We start from the raw sequence: 21,163 nt of genomic DNA, 5'->3' as shown, positions 1-21,163 counted from the left end.
AGCACTCAAGGACCAAACATATTGATATAAGGTATCATTTCATTCAAGAGCATATAACGAATGAAATTATGGAACTTCATTATGTTCCCACAACGGACCAAATTGCAGACATTTTCACGAAGCCACTTGATGAAGTTACCTTCAATAAGTTGGTTAGTGAACTTGGCATGTTGAATTTGTCCAATTAATTGGAAATCAACAAATGTAATTTGGTGCGGGTAAACTTTACTACCCAAATGATGATGCTCTAAGGGGAAAGTAAGTTTACATATCTATTCATTATATATATCCAGGTTTGTAAACTTGTTTTGAAGCTAACTGATTACCATGTGTTACATGATATATGCTAGTGGTAAGTAAGTTAGAATTTTTGATGCAATATATGAGTTGTTTGAATGTTTACATGCTATATGTTTTTATCCGATGCAAACACTTTTGATATTGATATTTATTTTAGCACACACACATCTCATTTTATTTGCACATTGGGTTTAGATCCTGTAATCTCTTTTGTGATCCTATCATAACTCTGATTTATAGGTTTAGATCCTGTACAACTAATTTGAATACTCTCTTTATATATGTGTGATTATATCATATTTTTTGAGTAATTCTGTATATTTGTTGAGTTTCAGATCCTAGGTAACTTTGACAACAGATTTCTTGGTCACTCTGACTTTCTGTTCATGCTAGAATAACTCTGTTTGTCTTGTGCTAGAATAAATATACAACATAACTAGTAATAGTTGTGTTATGATTGATTGTTTGACTTATATGTTGATCTTATGTGTAACTCTTATGATCTTGCTATGCTTATACTATGTTCTGGATATTAAATCTTTATATATTCCTTATACTTTGATTACCTTATACAAGTCTTATAAGCTTAAAATAATGTTCATCTCTTTCCTCTATAGTATTGATATGTATTGGACTAACTTTGAATTATTTTGAGTTGATGAGATTTGTTTGAGTAGCATTGTCAAAAGAATCAGAAAGCATGATCATCTGAGACATCATTCATAATTCCATATTGTGGTAAGTAAAGGTAAAAGATCTCTAGTTCTGAGACTACTCTGTTCTTGATCATTAAATTCTCTGATATTGTACTTCGGATGTTTGTGATCTTCAACAAACCCAGTGGTTCTAGGAACTGACTAAGAGCCTATCACACCTCATAGGTTCTATCCCAAGTCATTAGAACCAAACACCTCTCAAACATCATTCCATTACCTTACTCTGATACATCCCCCAGATTTTGCACTGATTCACTTATTTTATTGAGATATCAATTCAGTGATCAGACAAAATTACCATTTGGTTTTGGAGTTGTGTTGAGAATGAGGAAGATAGTGCCAATAAGTACCACATAAGGAAGGAAAGGTCAACCCTACAACTCTATCTCTCACAAAGAAGTGGAGTATGTATAACCTGAGACATCTGTAAGCCCATCTGTATTTTCTCAAAAGGATATAGAGATGAAAAAGGCATATAAACAGTTACTAGGTGTATTCTCCCAATAGAATGTTATCTATTAAAAATTCACATGTCAGCTAGGGCATCTGTATAAGAGTCACTACCCCTTGGTTAAAATGTTTCCAATGCACATATGAGATTCACACACACAAGGAAGGTATTGATACAACAATCATTGTCAAACCATATCAAGGTTGAAATAATGGATCATGTTCTAATCTTTATCTCTGATTTTGAATAAGAACATATGATCCCGGTTGGTTACTTTGATAAGTCCTCACAGACTTCAGAAGAAATCTTTGATCCCTAATGGCATATCATTGATAACTGGTTATCTTCCCAGAATTCAAATCTGGATATGATTTTGAATTAGTCAAAATAGCAACTTATAAATGAGGACTCAGATATCAACTGACGAGTTTATAAGGTATACTTCTTTACGGAAGTTGAGGGATATTAGGAATTCTGCCATTTAAAAGAATCCTAATTTCTCCTCTCAGAAGGAACATTTCTGAATCTCTTGACTTAGAGTTTCCATCCTTGAAGGTGGAAGGCAACTTTTCTATGAAATTGATTTTCTCGCAGGTACACTTGGATGTTTGGAGCTTTGAGTAAGCGACACACTATGAGACTGAGTGGCAAACACTTGAGTGTAGAGTGGAGTGAAACACAATGTGAGATAACTAAACAGAAATCACACACTTGCACTGTGAGGAATGGTTACCATATAGTCTCTTCACTTGGTTGGTTGGTCCTACGGTTCTACTCTGAATACATTTTGAAGGATTACTCAACTAAGGGGAGAGATTATGAAGAGATTATGGACTGATAGTCTTTCTATAACTAAGAAGATGGATTTCTAACTTTATTGTACTAAGAAAGGGATTCTTCACTTGGGTTTTAGTTCTGGATTCCAAAATGTTATCTATGTGCTTTATGGGAAGATCTGAAGATGATTGAAGACAATATTTGGAAGACGTATCTATCTGCAACTTTACATAAGGGAGAGAAGAATTTGTTCTCTGCTGAAGCTAAATATGTATAGAAGATGCGGTAGATATAAGATAGTATTATTTCCAAGTCCCGGATTGAAAGTTGAAAGCTAATTGAAGATTTTTGGATAAGGTTAGTTGAGTTATCCACCAAACTGTTGTTTCTCCATTATTATTTGACCGTCAGGTGTAACAGTCAAATAGGGGGAGATTGTTGAGCAAGATTGAAGCTGTATGTATAACTCAACAATACTGGTTTGGATAACTCAACATAGAACAAGGACTTTGAAATAATCTATGTTCCACTGGAATAAGTACAGATTGTCTATTGGGTATATGCACAAAAGGTTTTGTTAGCTGCAGTGAAGAAGACGTCAACAGTGATCCGTATGAAGTTCATTAATATGTTCAGGCATCGGAGTAATAAGGTTAGAGTCATTCGAAGCAGTTGTCAGAATCAGTGTGAATACATCAAGGATTCCATGTGAAGTTGGTTATATTTGGTAGAAGACTTAACAGTGGTTTATATGGGTATAATACGAAGGCGTGAGAGCGGAACTAGTCTTTTGTGAACCAGACCCGTGCACTAGACGTCAGTGATCCGTGAAAGGAAACGCAGTATTATTTTTAGGAACACTGTTAATTGGTTTTGTACTCGAGGAGTCTGGAAATATTTTAAGGTACAAAATCCGGAGATTAGAAGCCCTGGAGATACAGAGTAGTACAGTATGAGGATTTTATTTTTAACCAATGGTTGATTTTTCTATTAAATGAATAAATGAAAATCAATTCATTTATTTAATTAGTATATCATCAATTGATTCTAAAAAAATAAAGTAACATTTGATTTTTAATGTAAATAAATAAATGAAATTTAATTATTCATTTGTTTATTGATTTTCTAAATATCAAAATGTTCACTTATTTTTTAATTCAATCAACCAGCTTATTCGATTGAACAAAAGGATAAAAGAAACCAGTTATGAACACATGTTGTGAAATAAAGGGAACGACAGCTCATTTATTTGATTTGTTTATTCAGGATGGGACCCCATGCACTTGATGCAAAGAAGAGAATTCAGAATATGGGATGTACATTTGTGCTTGATTTCTAAGAAACAAAGAATGGAATTTGATCAAAGAGAATTGACAGCTTCTTCCTGGTGTTTTTTTTATTTACAAAATATCGTGGGTCCCGCATGAAGAAAAGAAATGAACTCAGCTTGTAAATAAACAGAGGAAATGGCAGAACTGTGTTTTCTATAAACGAAAATACTCACTTCATTTCTCTGTGAATCAAATAGAAGTATGGAAATGAAGTTGTTGTTGGTCCATTGACAAGAGCACATGGTGGGCCCCTAGAAAAAGAATCACAGAAAATAGACTGAAAATTGGCAGAATTGTGTCTTTTTAAATCAAGTCGTTCCCACTCGTGCGTGACGCGCACGTATGGCGACTTCTTTCTCTGTTCTTCCGCGTAAGGCATACGAACTCTCCCCTTTGCGCCTGTTTTGCACTTGTGCAAAAGAGAATCATGCAACATGTTTTGCTTCTACTCCCTCAAGGTCGCCATAGAAAGTTAAATGTAAAGGCAAAAGACGGCGCTCTATTTCTACACTAGTCGCCACAGGTGTGTTCGAATAATTTTCTAAAGCAAACAGCTACAAGTTGGTCGCCATACAAATTAATTTTGCAAGCTGTAATTTGAAACACTTGGTTGAAAATTATCCACGTGTTATCCTAATCTCTCCTACATACCATCTACAAAACAAAATAATTGTAACATATGAAAAACTTCTTAGCAAAAACACTATCGAAGCTCTGCAGTATTTTTTGTAAGATTTTGGTGATTTCATTTATTGAAATTAAGGAGAGAAGTTCTGCCCAATTTATTTCACACCAATTAAAGTCTTATAAACTTGTAACACTCATTATTTAAAGCTCTCTTGAGTGTATTTAATATCTTTTGATAGAAGTTTTGAATTCTTAGAGTGATAGATAGAACCCTAAATTGATAGTTATTATTTTGGTTCTCTCTATATTTGTTGCTTCGAATCATTTATATTCGGAGTTGTAATCAAACCTTTACGGTTTAATTTCTTAATAATAAGAATTATTCCGTGAATCTCATTGTGTTTGTTTATTTCATTTTCGAGGTTTATTTTCCGCTGCAATTAATTAATGAAAAACGAAGAACATACAATCACCCCCCTCTGTATGTATATTTGCTAATAAGCAAACCTTACCAGCCAATAGAGCATGTTCAGAATGATCTTGAGAAGGTGGTTGATTCTTCTTATTCAATAACTCCAGTAATTCAGCATATTGGGAGACTAAAAGCTGTGGAGTTCCCTCAGCACCAGAATGAGAAGAAAGTGATTGATCACCAACATTATTGACAGAAATTGCAGCAACTCTCTTGTCTCTGAATTTAAAATTAGGAGGATAACCATGAACCTTGAAGCATCTTTCATTGATATGTCTAGAAATATTACAATGTGTGCAGAAGTAAGTTGAGCCTCTTTTAGAATTAGTATATGCAACACCTTTACCATTCCAAGATTTTGAAGAGCTGTTAACACCAGGTCTAGAATTTCTGGAAAAACTACCATCAGAAGAAACTCTATTTCTACTATCAGCTACAAAGGCTTGAGATTCAGTTTAAGTTTTCAAAGTAACAACTCCTGATGCCTTTCTTATTGAGAAAAAATCCTAAAGGCATTAGAAAAACTTGGTAAAGGTTGTTGTATCAGAATGTTACCCCTCACTGTAGCATACTTTTCGCTTAACTTCATCATAAATTGTAGTAAATGATGATATTGTTGCATTTGATGAACTTTCTGGGACACATTACAAGTGCATTTGTTACAGGTACAACAAGATAAATGATTCACATTACTAATTGCATCCCATACAACCTTAATTTCCGTAAAAAACACAGATACACTCTTGGATCCTTGATGAAGCTCTAAAAGCTGTTGTTGTAGTGAAAATACTCGAGTCATAAATGCGTAACCAAAACGATCTTCTAAATCGAGCCATATCTCCCTTGCAGTTTTAAAGAATAAGATGCTCTTCGAAATAGTCTCATCCACATTGCACAACAGCCATGAGCAAACAAGATCATTACAATGCTCCCAAAGCTTATAATCAGGAGAAGTAAGTACAAGTCGTGATATCAAACCATCTATGAACTCTAATTTATTTTTAGTAGATAAACTTAGCATTATCGAATGCTTCCGGTTACTATAACTAGTTCCGTTGAACTTTACGGAAACAAGTTGTGAGGTATTATCATCAGATTGATGAACAAAATATGCACTAGTTGGATCTGAACCAAATTGTCCAAGAGGTCTATTCCAGGCATTAGATGTATTCGTATTCTGATTAGAATTAGAACTTGTATTTGTATTAGAACCACCATCCATGATTAATACAGTTTTGATATCAAGTTTAGAGATATGAAGAAACACAGATCGAATGAGATATCGTGAGAGAGATCGAGAAGAGATTGAGATCGAGAGAGATTGTGAATCTCAGAAAAAAAATGATGAAATATCGAGATATCAACTACATTTTACTGAAATTTAGAGATCACGAACAGATAATCAACCAATTTCGTTAACAGAATAACTTGTTAACACTAATCAATCTACACAGATAACGAATTGAGAAAAAAAATTCAATAGAAAACACCTGAAATGATCGTGATGGTAGATCTGTAGAATATGTTGAAAAAGATGAGATTTATCGAAGAATTCTGCTCTGATACCATGGTAATTCAGGTAGTGTAAACAACAGCCATGGATTCAATTAATTAAGTTTCATATTAACGAAGATGAAGATACATTGTTTTACAGTAAAGAGAAAACGAAGTAGTATTGTTAAATGAAAAAATGTATCAGTAGTCTTTAATACACATTCTCGTATCCTTATATCCTCTAATTTGTAACTAACTTCCGTAACTAATTCAGTGCTGACATGGCACTAGAATGACAGCTCACACACAACTTATACTCTATCCAAAACATTCCAATAAGTGAAACATGCAGATACAGAAATTACAATTTTCATTGCACGAAACCATTTTAATATCCTGCTCAACAATTATATGAAAGCTCACATCATATCTGCTAAATGGAAGAGGATTTTAGACCAAATTAAAATAAGTTGAAAGCATTTTCAACAATCTGATTGGTCATCTCGTAACTGCCAAACAGATGTCTGGTAAATGCATATCAAACAACTAAACTAGACAATTTTACAAATGACATCCTTCATTTAAAGGTAAAACAAAACGAAGAGAGACATATATAAAAATAATACTTCCATAAGACATAACCAAAAGAGTAGTTTCAAGAAGTCTATTAGTAGTAAACTAGTAACAAGTGCTGTATTTGTGGGAGAGCACTCCTGAAGGTAGATGGCTAGTAAGATTCAACAGAGGAAAATAACAGAAAAGGGATGAAAACTGAAATGATGTAGGTATTCTTGGGGGACTAATGAACATGTGGAGGTTAAGAATTTCAGCAAAGCTGCATCTTGTCGCTTTCTTGTGTACTTATTATCTCACCAAGCGGTATTACATGATGAGTATATATATTTCCAGCTACAAGTAAGATTAACTTTCGACAATTAACAAATTAATCATATTAGACCCAACCAAAAGCTAAGTTTGAAAGAATGTTAAAAATAATAATTTTTTGGTGCAAATAACTGAAAATACCCATTCTGCAAGTGAATGACTGAAAATACTGTTTTGGATACACATTTGTCATTTGGATATTCTGTTTTGTACTAGATACGCATTTGTCAAATGGGTATCCAATTTATTTTTTATTTTATTTTTTTGAAGATACGCATTTGGCAAATGCGTATCTATATTATACTATCATAACCGGAATGAGGTATAATTTTGTATACGCATTTGGCAAATGCGTATGTCTTTTTTTGGTTGGTTTGGTTTTTCTAATTTATGATTGTCAGATCTTTTAAATTAAGTGATCAGGACCGTTAGATTCAAATACTAAAAGAGTATACACTACTCAAACTCACAGGTTCGAACCCCGCCAACAACAAATATTTATATTATTATTTATACACTACTAAAACTCTCAGGTTCGAACCTCACCAACATCAAATATTTATATTATTATTTATACACTACCCAAGATTCAGGTTCGGATCCTGCCAACAACAAATATTTATATTATTATTTATAAATAGATTAATAACGTAATGATCCAAAAAGAAATTTATTATAAATTTAAATAATATAAAAATATAATGAAGACCCGTGCTCTAGTCCCAATAATAATACCCAAACTACAAATGCCTATCTTTATTAATTTTTTTAGATACCCAATTTTCAAATGGATATTACCCTTACCCAATTACAAAATGCGTAATCAACACGGTATTTTGAGCCATGTGTTTTAAAAATGGGTATTTTCAGCCATTGCACACAAAAAATGGGTTTTTTTAAACATCACCCCCTAAGATTCAAATCATTCTTTGAAGATTTTCTTTGAGAAAAAGAAAAATAAAGGAGAAGTTTAGCTAGAGCATGCATTCCACAATTGTAATGGTCCCAATTAGATGAGCAATCTTTTCATACCTGGTATGCCTTTTGAGTATTTTCATCCCAGGAATAAAGCACATGCAAATACAAGTTTTAGGATTCTTCTAACACTATGCAGACTTAGACTCGTATCAGGATGAACACAAGATGCAATGGTTTTCCTAATTATCGTCAACTAAGAAAACACTGAAACGGGATTAGCAGAACCAGTGAACACGAAACATAATTTTTTCAAGCAGCAGACCAATAATCTGTGTCAATCAACAGTCAACACACAAATCGTACTATACTTGCAGAAAGTTACACTAGTAAAATCTGTATATGTAACATACGCATCATGAATACAACTGAGTGATCTGAAAATGCCTCACACTATAAGCACAACCGTGCAAAATACCCATATCAAGGCCTTTCACATGCACATTACAACTAAAACTCTAAGCTTTACAAGAAATTTTGAAATAAAATGATCAGACCTGTATATTTGAGTCTCGGATGAAGCTGCAAACAGAAAACACAGTCCAAAAATCAAAATCATCCCCTACTGAATTCTCTCATCTTCCATCACATTTCTTCACATATCCAATCATACAAATACCAATCACTGGAAACCCCCCAGCTTCACTAATCATAAAAATGATAAAACTTAGTGAATATATAACATATTTGATCCAAATCTATTGTCCTGAACCTTGAGAATCATCTTTCAAAGATGGATGTTGATGCTGTTGATTGTGGTGCACTCTAGCATGTCCAAGCTGCTGATACATCTGGCTCAAGGCTCGAGGACTCAAAACCCCAATATTTCCATCTTGTGAAAGACCAAGCTCTAGTCCAGGTAACTGCTGGTTACTTACACCCAAAATTGAAGTAAAACTCATAGACCCCATAGTACTAAAAGGTAAATCAAACCCTGATGATGATTGTTGGTAAGCATAACCAGCACCAACACCAGCAACAGCAGGGGGCCATATTCCTGCTGTGCCCATATGGGGTCTTCCCCAGTTGGCCCTACTAGTACTACTACTCCCTCCTGTCCCACCAAACTCATGATGCAATCCTGCTGATAAAGAAGCTCCCTGTTGTGAAACAGAGCCCCCTGTTGCTGCCAAGGCAGAAGCCGGTATAGTTCCGGTCCCTGTGGCAGCTATTATGGATGGCTCAGCAGCCTGTAAAAGCCACTGAATAGTTTCTCCATCGGATTTATGTCCTAATTCTCTTGTGAGTTGGAAAATTCTTGCAGCACATAAAGCAGGCATCCTTATTCTTCTCCCTCTGCCTTCAACTTTTGTGTGCCTATCTTTGTTTGATGTTCTTTTTGGTCCCAAGTGCAGTTTTTTCCCCTCTTCTTTTTCTGCAACTACAATCTGCAAATCTTTCATTTCTGCTGAATTATTTTCACCCATGTTTGATCTTGAAAGCTGATACAAGAACTTCTCACACATACACGCACAAACACACCTGTATGGTTATTCTTTCTGACATATAGGTGTGTTGAAGAATGAAATGCAATTTTGTTAAATTATTGAAAAGGGAAGCTGTGTGTGTTGATTGAAGGATGAGGTGACATCAAGAAATAACAGAAATTTAAGTACTTTAACATGTATATGGTTTCATTGTTTATAGTAGTAAAGAAATATGTAAAAGACAAAAAGTAAATCTTGAAAATCAGTGGCACCTGATCATACCTTGCCTGAATTGATGAGCTTTGTCAAGATTTTCACGCACAATTATTCCTCTGCTTTTGTTTTCACTGTGGGAAATTTTGATTGATTTTGAAAGGACAAGCTTTTACTTTATATGGGTTTTCAACTGCACAAATATATTAATATGACAAAGAATCATATATGAATATCGGTGGTAATAGTTATATAAATATTTATGTGGATAATTATTAGAGGAGAGGTACGCGTGTCAGTTAAGCTAGTTTGCATAACATGGGGGCTACTATGATTGCAACACCAAGACTTGTATGACAAATGCTGCATATATATATATATATATATATATATAATAATCTCACTCTGGGCTTGCGTTGCAAGGGAGTTGTGAGTTCATGTGGAGTGTTGAGATGAGAAGGCCTCAATCAAGCATTAATAGGGGTATTGACGTTTTCCCCATGTTGATATGGAAGAAAATGCACCTCTGGCCTTGCTTGAAAATTAAAATTTATCTCAGAAGCAAGAGGGTACCACGTAAGTGTTTGAAGAACTACATACATATGAACTTGATTGTATCGTTAAAATGATAGATGGCATTTAACAAAATTTAGTTAAGTAAGATTTTACTAGGAGAAACAGTGATTTTAGATGGAATGTACATAGATAAATGAGAGATGCAGATAGATAATAATGAAAAGTAGTAGTAAGAGTGAGTGAGGATGTCTATCTTCATGACAACATTAATGTATCATAGTTCAAGTTTGCTAAAACAAACTTGATCAGATAAAAAGAGTATTTTTGTTTAAGAGGAGGAACAAATGTATCGAACAAATTTTCTAAAACAATGATCAAATTACGGCAGGCTATGCCAATGTGGATGACAGCGTTTAGTGAGACCTAAACATGAAAATATTAACAAATTTTTAAAGTATAACCCCCCCCCCCTGTTATTAGCATATACAAGGTCACAGTTAGTTGATTGCTTTATCTGGAGAGAACATTTACCAAATTATCACTCATGTACCTTCTCTTCTTCAACAATCAACGCAAAACTGCTCATCCCCCCTCGTTGCTTTAAACATTTAATACAGTTTTAGCAAACTAGTTAAACTGATCAACACCACACCCAATCCATGTTTTTAGACAAAATTTCTAATCATATAAATTTTACAAAACAATTTACTTAGAATAAAATCTTTTCAAAATTTTATAAATTCTTCATCTATTACTTGCCAGAAGTCATTTGGAAAAAACCGTGAAGCAACTAATTGTAAATCGTCCGGTCGATTCTAAAATTTTTTCTAACTTTTTTTGACAAATAAAAAACTTTTTCATTAACTTAAACTTGTCAATACAACCAGTTTGGAAAACAAATTACATACTAAAAGTATTTAGATAATTTATTCCCTTATCGTTTAATATACAAAATTTAAAAATATTTAAAATTAAAAAAAAAATATCCCAAATGATCCAAATTACAATATAAGGAATAGGCGGAGAATGATCGTAAAAGTAAGAGGTGTTCTAATTTACTCATTCCCCCTCCTATCCCATCTCTCTCATCCCCGGTCCCTTTCTAATGAATTTGTCATGCATGATCACAACCTGTCATGCATGATCACAACCGCGCTATTATGTAATAGTAAGTACTTAAATTTGGAAATTAACTCTCACATTTCTCTTATCCCACATAGGGAAGGCAAATTAATCCGATCCGAAATTCGAAATTTTGGATATACAGAACCCGAAGTTTTGGATTTGGATTTGGATTTCAACTATACCGAGCCGATACCCGATCCGAAATACGATCCAAACCCGCAACTTGATTAAAACCCGACACATTTATTATAGCTTATATGTAATATTTTAGATGTAATACATATAATTTACCTAGTTTTCTTGTATTATTTGTGTAATAATAGATTATTATCAAAATTGTCAACACTTATTTAGTGAATTATAACTTTTTATATCAAAATCAGCTTTTATTATGTAAGATGTACTTTGTATATATTTATAAAAATAATAATTTGTGATAAAATACTAAATATTATGTTATTAACATATCTTAAATATTACCCAACATGTAAACCCGTGCAATATATGTTAGAAAATGGAACCAACTTGAGTTACAGCAGAGATTCATGGGCATGAATATATATTCATGGCCATGAATTTTAAATGGGATAGAGCAGAGATTCATGGGCATGAATATAAATTCATGGCCATGAATTCTTGCTTGGTTTTTTTAACAATGACTAATAGTTGAAATTTTGTTCCTTTCTAAAAAGACTCAAATTTTTATTTTTGGATCTAAGATATTTTCTTAGTGGAATCCATAAATAAATGGAGTTGTAATAGCTAGCTTGAAATGGGTTTGTGGTTGATTAAGTTGTAAAAAACTTAAGTACCACAATGATATGGTAAAAGAGAGTTGGTGGCTTTATATTGTATAACATGCAAGTGTAGTGCACAACTACTAAGGCATGTGGGTATGCATGGGTGTTGTGTGGGCCTCGCACACACACACGCGCGCCGCCGCCGCCTCGCCTCGCCATGACATGACACGACTTGGGTGGAGTCGGGTTGAAGGGCGATTTCGGCAAATGTCTCGGTGTCTCGTGTACACGAGACGACCTGGACGAGGGATTTTACTATTATTTTAATTAAATAAATAGTGACTTAATATAATATTTTAATATAAATATTATGTGTTAGAATTTGTTAGTGGGCCTAGAATTTATGGGTCTGGGCTTGGTAAATTGGGCATGTCTAACTGTTACATTCTAAAAAATATTCATATTAAATTATGGTTTAAGGAAAATATTTATGTTAATTAAAACTGATCAGTTACGTTTTTTTTTTGGGATTAAAAAGAAGAAAAACATTTTTTGATGGAAAGAGATATAGACATCTGGAAAACCCTAGCAGCCTCCTCATCTCCCTTCTCTCTCTCTCTGAAAAATATACATACATAGGTTTTCCGAGCGACTGAGGTCTGATCGCCGTTGAGCATCGCGTTGCTGTGAGCCTGGTGTTCTGTTGCTGTTTTATCCTGGGAGGGTTATTGCGGACTCTGAATACAGTAAGTGGGGGCAATAAACTCTTCAAGAACAGCCTCTTCCTCTTGAGGGATTGGTGACTCAGTTGTGAAAGCTTCATTACGATAAGCTTTCTTTCTTGTCTTGTATTATTTAGCAGTTTCTGATTATTTTATGTTTTCAACCTTCGCAGCTTGTTTTCGTTATTGGTGATTTGCCTTGTTCTTGTTATTCGTTATATAACTACCTCATTGTGTTAATTTAGTCGTTGTACTATTCTTTTCCACGACAATCTTGAAGAGTTTATTTGTTATATAGCTATTTAATGAGATGGTTAACGAAACTGATACTCCTGTTGGTGAGACTCCTATTGTTGTTGGTTCTGGTTCTGGAGTTACTGCGTCCATCATAGATTGGACCACATATAGATTTCCACAACCTATTAATTTATCGGGCATGCATGATAAATTCAGTGGGGGGCTTCTTTTTCTCGCTGGCAGAAAAAGATGAAGCTCTGGTTAACTATTAAGGGTCTATGGCCGGTGGTACAGTATGATCCTCCTGTTGTGGATCATGAAATGCCTGAAATTATGACTGTTTATGCGCTATGGGCTGAGAAGGATGGGTTGGCTAGGGCTGCCATTTTGGCTGCTTTAGCGAACACTCTGTTTGATGTTTATTCATCGGATGCTTATAGTGCTAAGAAGTTGTGGGAGAAGCTGGACCCAACCCATAATACTGATTCTCAAGGTCTTGAGAAGTATTATGTGGCGAGGTTTCTTGATTACAAGCTGGTGGATGCCAAATCCATGACTGAGCAAGTACATGAGTTTGAGATGTTGGTACATGCTTTGGGAGATTTTGGAATGGACTTACCTGAGAAGTTTAAGGTGATGGCTGTGATTGAAAAACTCCATAAGTCTTGGGAGGAGTTTTCTCTCTCCCTGAAAAGACAGGAAAAGAGAGATCACATGGACAAACCTTATGTTGGACATCTCTGTGCATGAACAACACAAGTCCAAACAAGGACATGTGATGCCTGTTGAACATGGGAGTAGTTCGAAGGTGAACGTAGTGACTGTTGGGTAGAAAAGGAAATCTGTCAGTAAGAAGGATAACAATAAACCAAAAAATGACAAGAATAAGGCTAAGAAACCAAAGGCAAACAAACCTTATTGGTCTTGTGGATAGGCTGGTCAATGGAGTAAAGACTGTCCTGTGAAGAAAATAAAGAAAGCTGGAGTAATAGCTCAAGCAAACACTATGCTTGGACTTGCAACCACTAGTGGGCCTGCGACTAACACGGTTGTTGGTGAGGTTGTTGCCTCTGACGCCAACGACGGGTCTGTTAACTACAACCCTGATCTACTTTCCACTTATCTGTCATATAAGTGGTTGATTGGTATTGGAGCTAATGTACATATTTGTGCTGATATTAGCTTGTTTGTATCTTATCAACAGAGTCATGGAGTGACAGTGACGATGGGGAATGCTAGTGATGCACAAGTGCTTGGAATAGAAAACGTGGACCTGAAGTTTGCTTCTGGGTGGATTCTATCTCTCACTAGAGTACATCATATTCCCTCTATTCGTATAAATATTATAAGTGGAAGTTGTTTAGTTAAAAACGGCTTTGAACTTTCTTTGAAGTGTAATAAAGTTGTTATTACTCATACTGGTACATTCTTTGGCAAGGGTTACTTGTCTGATGGTTTGTTTTTAATAAATGTTGAACCCGTTTTGGGTGGTTTTATTAATGATAGTGTTGCACCTTTTGTATATTGTGTAGAATCACCTGATTTGTGGCACTTACGACTTGGTCATTTAAATTTTGGTGCTCTAAAGAATATGATGAATTTAGAGTTGATTCCAAAGCATGCCATTGATAAGAAAACTAAATGTCAAGTATGTGTGACTACTAAATTAACAAGGAAACCATTTCATAATGTTGTTAGGGATTCTGACTTGTTAGATTTAGTACACACAGACATATGTGAATTTGGTGGTGTGTTGACTAAGGATCATTGTAGATATTTCATTACCTTCATAGATGATTGTAGTAGATATTGTTATGTTTATTTGCTTAAACATAAAGCTGAAGCACTGGATAAATTAATTATGTTTAAAAATGAAGCTGAAACACAAACTGGCAAAGTACTTAAAAGGTTGAGGTCGGATAGAGGTGGTGAGTATACGAGTACCTCGTTTAATGAATTTTATGCAATCAATGGTATAGTTCATGAGGTGACTGTTAGGGCGAAAACACGCGCTAATATTCACGCAAGTATACGCGTTCGCAAGTAGTATAAGATATAAATCAGATTTGTTCCCACAGAGACTGGTTTACGTTAAGTTCAATTTATGCACCTATACAACAATGTATGGTTATCACTCAATGCTAAGACAAATAACAAATTGGGTTTTTATTAAACTAAGAGATTATACTAAATAACATTAACTAAGAGAATTGAAGTTGAATTACTATATATGACAAACATGGGATTCTACCTTCATTAAATACTTCATTCAATAGCCTTATTATTTTTAACCTTAGCATGTGATGGTGAGGACACTAATCAGATAACACGAAACTGATAAACGCCAACTTTCATTGCACGAGTACCATTCTACCAGACATCCACAAAAGAGATAGAAGCTGAATAGGCACCAATTATATTGAGACCCTATATGTCTATAGAATTTGACAACATAACGGTTTAAGAACAAGTTATCTATCTTGATTACATAGGGCAAGTAAAACAGTTAGAGTTACCTACGAATCATGCATACACATACATGAACCTATGCTAGCATGGCAAGTTCTAAACCTCTATATTCACTGTCGCTTCAATAGAGATTAACACGCTATCTTATATGTTAGCTACGCACATAAGACGAATAAGCACAACCAATACTAGGATATCATACAATCACCACACACCAAGATATCGAAACAATTAATTATTGAAATCCATAAGTAAATCCGCTAGAATCCCATGACAACGATTAGCCCATAATCGAACTCATCGTCACCATGGGTTCCAATGAAAGCATGGTATAAATAAGGTCTTAATAAACTAAATAATAATCAAAGTACGAATAAATGAGATCTAGGTTCCACAAGAACGAAAACGAGCATCCAAAGTTACAACTAATTCAAAGAATCACAAGTTAAAAACAAGATCTTCTTTTTCGGAGTTGTTCTGTGCTTCTAGGTCTTCTCCTTGGTATCCCAATCTTCCCGGAGGATGAAAACCCTTTTTTTTAAGTATATATACGCCCCTAGTGGACCTGGACCCTTAAAATCGTCAAATTCTACATAAAAAGGCTTTTTCAGCGAAATCAGCGACCAGCCGCGCCCTGAGCGGCCGCTCAGCTCTCCTGAGCGGGCGCTCAGCTCTCGGAGCGGGCGCTCAGCTACTCACTGGGAAAAATATTCTGATGAATCTTTTTTTGACCATAACTTGAGTTCTACTCGTCAGAATTAGGCGATTCAACTGCCCACGCGAAGCTATTGAGATTCTCTACAACTTGACAATGGCCTTGGCTTCCAATTCTGATCACTTTTCATCATATTTCCTTTAAAAGCTCTTTTCTTCATTTAACTGATACCTGAAATGCATTAACACAAAAACACATCAAAATACCAACAACTTGAGTCCAAAACACCAATTTAAGCTTGTAATAAAGCATTCCAAGTGGATATAAAATCCACTTATCACACCCCCAAACTTGAATCGATGTTTGTCCACAAGCATAAACAGACTCAAAACTACAAAATAAACCTAATGCATGAATGCAACTACGTGAATGCAACTAAATGATAATGTAATCGATCCCCTCAGAATAACCATAACCAAATGAATAAGCCAATGCCTCTAAGAATGCAATAACTTGAAACAGAGTTTGAATAAATCCCACAAACCAACTCACAAACCAGAAACGTGCGTGTGTGGATGCTTAACAGATATACTCTCGATACTAGATCAATAACCCTAACTTATCTATCATTGAAACAATCAAAAGTTTATAAACAGAATAGACAATAAACGCATTATGACTCACAACACCTCATTTCTACTAGAGTTATACAAGGATTCACACTATTATTGAACACATAGCAAAGATGCGTATTTGATCGTGCAATGAATGAGGTCCCAAAAGACTTATACAATAATACCCATGTAGCGAGCGTTAGGTTAGCGGATCCCAGACTATAAAAGCCTTAGGTCACTAGGCACAAAGTCCCCTAGAACTTAATAACTCGAGTATTAAAGAGCTCACTCTTGATCAATTATGCATAAACACATACTTTTTTCTTTCTTTTTTTTTCTTTTTTTTTCTCTTTTCTTTTTTTTTCAACAATCTCTGAATGAGTGCGTTTCGCTCCATCTCATTCAACCCTAGACTACTCATAAAAATATGAGCCGGCTACTAGCCATTTGACACCTAGCCTTACAACAACTAGCAATGAAATCCAAGTTTTTCTCCAGATAAAAAAAATCAGTGTTTTTACGTCATTACGAGAATATCACAAATTCTAAATATAACCAAGTGATTAAATCTCAACAACAAACAAGTATGATCATGATCTAGATCAAAAGCAACCCTATAAGACTTTGTGAAAATATTTATTTTTGGCATGCAAATCAATTCATTAAGACTTAAACATCCCTCTATTCCTCATCACCACACTCAAATCAACATCAACTTATCCAATATCATAGTTCATCTTAAGGGATCATGCTAAATATGCATGCAAATGCAACTATATGAAATTACATAAAAACAAACAAATATGTCCTAAATGAACAATCATACAAAAATATGAATGAACTACAACTAAACATGCAACATGAATCTATATGAATCTATATGGACACACACTACTAATCCTTACATTATCACCCCCAAACTTAAAATTTTCAATGTCCTCATTGAAGGCAATAATAAGGATTTCAGGCATACCTAATTAGCAGGAGATTCACCCTCGTCGGGTGGAGGATCAGGTGGCCAATTAACCTCGCCACTAGTGTCTCGGAAAATAGTACCGAAAGCGTGTGTCAAATCTTCAGCAAAATGATGGTGAATGTCGTGCATGGCCTCCATATGCCTAATTACTCGCCTGTACTGCTCGTCACCAACACCAGTCCTATCAACTACCTGCTGCACATGAGAAGAACCCTCTATAGGCACTGGAGGATCCGTTCGGATACCCTCTACATCATCAAAGATATATCCCAACCCCTTGTCAGGGGGTGCACCTAAGAATGAATAACTCAAGTGATTTGGTAGTGGGTTGAGCTCAAGTGTAGGAGCATCTTGAGTAAATGGTTCAAAACGCTCCTGAGAAATTTTCAGCTCTGCTAATCCAAGAGAATCGAATGGCATATCCAACTTCATCTTCCACGGAGGTGCATTCAAAACCTGAATTTGCTCTACTTTAAAGCACTCCTCTTTAGCTGTGGGTAACTTTATTTCCTTGAACACATTGAAAGTGACCTTCTGATCATGAACCTTCATCGTAAGCTCTCCTTTTTGCACATCGATCATAGTTCGGCCTGTAGCCAAGAATGGCCTTCCCAAGATAATGGGAATCTTCTTATCTTCCTCGAAATCAAGAATTACAAAGTCAGCAGGGAAGAAGAGTTTATCCACCTTGACCGAGACATCCTCCACTATACCTCGTGGATAAGCGATGGAACGGTCAGCTAGTTGCAATGACATGTATGTTGGTTTCGGATCAGGCAGACCAGGCTTCTTGAAGATAGATAAGGGCATCAGATTGATGCTAGCTCCTAAATCACATAAACACTTGTCGAACGACAAGTTTCTGATGGTGCAAGGAATAGTGAAGCTTCCAGGATCTTTAAGCTTCGGAGGCAACTTCTGTTGCAGCACAGCACTACATTCCTCCGTGAGAGCAACGGTCTCTAAGTCATCGAGATTCACTTTACGAGAGAGAATACCTTTCATAAACCTCGCATAGCTAGGCATCTTTTCAAGAGCTTCAGCGAAAGGTATGTTGATATGAAGTTTCTTGAACACCTCCAGAAACATAGCAAATTGCTTATCCGGATTTTTCTTCTGCAGCCTCTTTGGAAAAGGAGGTGGAGGATAGATCTATTTCTCCCCTGTATTACCCTCAGGAGGAGTGTGTTCCACAGTAGTCTTCCTTGGTTCCACCTCTACTTCCTTCTGCACATCTTCTTCAGCCACAACTGCATTTTCTGAATCTTGAGATTTTTCAGGCTCTTTGTCTTGCTGAATTTGGGGGCTTGCGACCTTTCCAGACCTTAAGGTGATGGCGTTCACATGTTCTTCAACTTCCCTCTTTCCTGGATTGGCTTCTGTATCATTAGGAAGCGTTCCTGGTGGTCGATTCAATAAGGCATTAGTAATTTGCCCTATTTGGTTCTCCAGAGTCTTGATAGAAACAGCTTGGCTTTGGCATATAAGAGCCTGGTTTTTACACATAAGCCTCAACTCCTCTAATTCAGATTTTTCATTCCAAGATAGACCTGCATCATGAGTTTGTTGTTGAAGTTGGAGTTGTTGCTGAAAACCAAGAGAGTTGAACAACTTATTTCCAAACGGCTGGAACGGCTGTTGCATCACATTCTGATTGTTGTTCCAGCTGAAGTTAAGATGATTCCAGTTTTCAGGATGATAAGTGTCTGGAACTGGTTGCTGCGATCTCTGAAAGTTGCTCACAAACTGATCTGAGTCGCTAGATATAGCGCATTGTTCTGTCGCATGCGGACCTGCACACAGCTCACAAACACTAATTATCTGCTAAACACCATAGTTAGCCAGAGAATCGATCTTCATAGATAACGCCTTTAGTTGAGCAGTGATAGCCGTAGCTGTATCCACCTCAAGTACTCCTGCTACCTTGCCCTGTGGACATCTCTAGGTTGGATACTGATATTCATTAGCAGCCATCAATTCAATTAGATCATAAGCTTCCTTATAGCTCTTTGCCCATAATGCTCCGCCTGATGCTGCATCGAGCATGGGTCTGGACTGTGCTCCCAACCCATTGTAAAAAGAAGTGATGATCATCCAATCAGGAATTCCATGATGAGGACACTTCCTAAGCATCTCCTTGTAGCGCTCTCAAGCTTCACTTAGCGATTCTCCCGTTTGCTGCGCAAATTGAGTAATAGCATTCCTGAGTGCAGCTGTCTTCGTCATAGGGAAGAATTTAGTAAGAAACTTCTGAGCAAGATCGTCCCAAGTAGTAATCGAACCAGCTGGTAGAGAGTGTAACCAGCTCTTAGCCTTGTCCCTCAGAGAGAATGGGAACAGTCTCAGCTTCACAGCATCTTCGGAAACACCGTTGAACTTGAAGGTGTCGCAGATCTCAATGAAATCCCTAATGTGCATATTGGGATCTTCCGTTGGAGAACCCCCAAACTGGACTGAAGTCTGTACCCATTGAATTATGCCAGGATTGATCTCAAAGGTATTAGCTGTGATAGCTGGCCCGACAATGCTAGATTGAATGTCATTGATCTTGGGTTGAGAAAAATCCATCAAGGCTTTCGTTCGTGCTGCTGGATCTCCCATTGTAATGAGTACCTGAAACACAAACAAATAAACCGTGAAAGTAAAAGAATCCGAGTCAGTGAACTTTAACGACCACTGATGACAAGCACATAAACTAAAAATTAACACCGAGTCCCCGGCAGCGGCGCCAAAAACTTGTTAGGGCGAAAACACGCGCTAATATTCACGCAAGTATACGCGTTCGCAAGTAGTATTAGATATAAATCAGATTCGTTCCCACAGAGACTGGTTTAGGTTAAGTTCAATTTATGCACCTATGCAACAATGTATGGTTATCACTCAATGCTAAGACAAATAACAAATTGGGTTTTTATTAAACTAAGAGATTATACTAAATAACATTAACTAAGAGAATTGAAGTTGAATTACTATATATGACAAACATGGGATTCTAACTTCATTAAATACTTCATTCAATAGCCTTATTGTTTTTAACCTTAGCATGTGATGGTGAGGACACTAATCAGATAACACGAAACTGATAAACGCCAACTTTCATTGCACGAGTACCATTCTACCAGACATCCACAAAAGAGATAGAAGCTGAATAGGCACCAATTATATTGAGACCCTATATGTCTATAGAATTTGACAACATAACGGTTTAAGAACAAGTTATCTATCTTGATTACATAGGGCAAGTAAAACGGTTAGAGTTACCTACAAATCATGCATACACATACATGAACCTATGCTAGCATGGCAAGTTCTAAACCTCTATATTCATTGTCGCTTCAATAGAGATTAACACGCTATCTTATATGTTAGCTACGCACATAAGACGAATAAGCACAACCAATACTAGGATATCATACAATCACCACACACCAAGATATCGAA

The 21,163-nt window shown here is 35.9% G+C and overlaps 2 protein-coding genes and 1 non-coding gene across 6 annotated transcripts; 1 reads left to right on the top strand and 2 right to left on the bottom strand.

The window, feature by feature from the left end:
• Positions 1-4,000: 4,000 nt before the first annotated feature.
• On the bottom strand, positions 4,001-5,896 carry LOC141714749 (uncharacterized). Its single transcript, XM_074518250.1, has 4 exons — positions 5,230-5,896; positions 4,710-5,107; positions 4,227-4,229; positions 4,001-4,129 (listed from the first exon to the last, which is right to left on the bottom strand). The coding sequence occupies exons 1-4, from the start codon at positions 5,894-5,896 to the stop codon at positions 4,001-4,003; spliced, it is 1,197 nt and encodes a 398-aa protein (XP_074374351.1).
• Positions 5,897-8,259: 2,363 nt separating this feature from the next.
• On the bottom strand, positions 8,260-9,890 carry LOC141712976 (transcription factor TCP20-like). 4 transcript variants are annotated; one of them, XM_074516135.1, is made up of 2 exons: positions 9,738-9,890; positions 8,260-9,510 (listed from the first exon to the last, which is right to left on the bottom strand). In XM_074516135.1, exon 2 carries the CDS (start codon positions 9,492-9,494, stop codon positions 8,727-8,729), a length of 768 nt encoding a protein of 255 aa, XP_074372236.1. In that variant the 5' UTR covers positions 9,495-9,510; positions 9,738-9,890; the 3' UTR covers positions 8,260-8,726. The 4 variants fall into 4 exon arrangements, with proteins under 4 accessions (XP_074372236.1, XP_074372238.1, XP_074372237.1 ...); XM_074516137.1 differs by having other exon boundaries at positions 8,260-9,482; positions 9,728-9,889; XM_074516136.1 differs by having other exon boundaries at positions 8,260-9,482; positions 9,738-9,888.
• Positions 9,891-19,826: 9,936 nt separating this feature from the next.
• Positions 19,827-19,933, top strand: LOC141715849 (small nucleolar RNA R71). Its single transcript, XR_012572596.1, has one exon. It is a non-coding gene; the product is annotated as a small nucleolar RNA R71 (small nucleolar RNA).
• Positions 19,934-21,163: the final 1,230 nt, after the last annotated feature.

The sequence above is a fragment of the Apium graveolens genome, chromosome 3 (assembly GCF_009905375.1).
Source record: "Apium graveolens cultivar Ventura chromosome 3, ASM990537v1, whole genome shotgun sequence".
NCBI lineage: Eukaryota > Viridiplantae > Streptophyta > Magnoliopsida > Apiales > Apiaceae > Apium > Apium graveolens.
This window is presented reverse-complemented; position numbering and strand designations above follow the sequence as displayed.

What these genes read in the sequence shown, in the direction of transcription:
- LOC141714749 (XM_074518250.1), bottom strand. Translation starts at nt 5,896, where the DNA reads ATGGATGGTGGTTCTAATACAAATACAAGTTCTAATTCTAATCAGAAT. An exon ending in AAAGTATGCTACAGTGAGGG is followed by an intron (nt 5,108 to 5,229) that starts GTAACATTCTGA and finishes AAGCCTTTGTAG; the next exon opens with CTGATAGTAGAAATAGAGTT.
- LOC141712976 (XM_074516135.1), bottom strand. Translation starts at nt 9,494, where the DNA reads ATGTGTGAGAAGTTCTTGTATCAGCTTTCAAGATCAAACATGGGTGAA.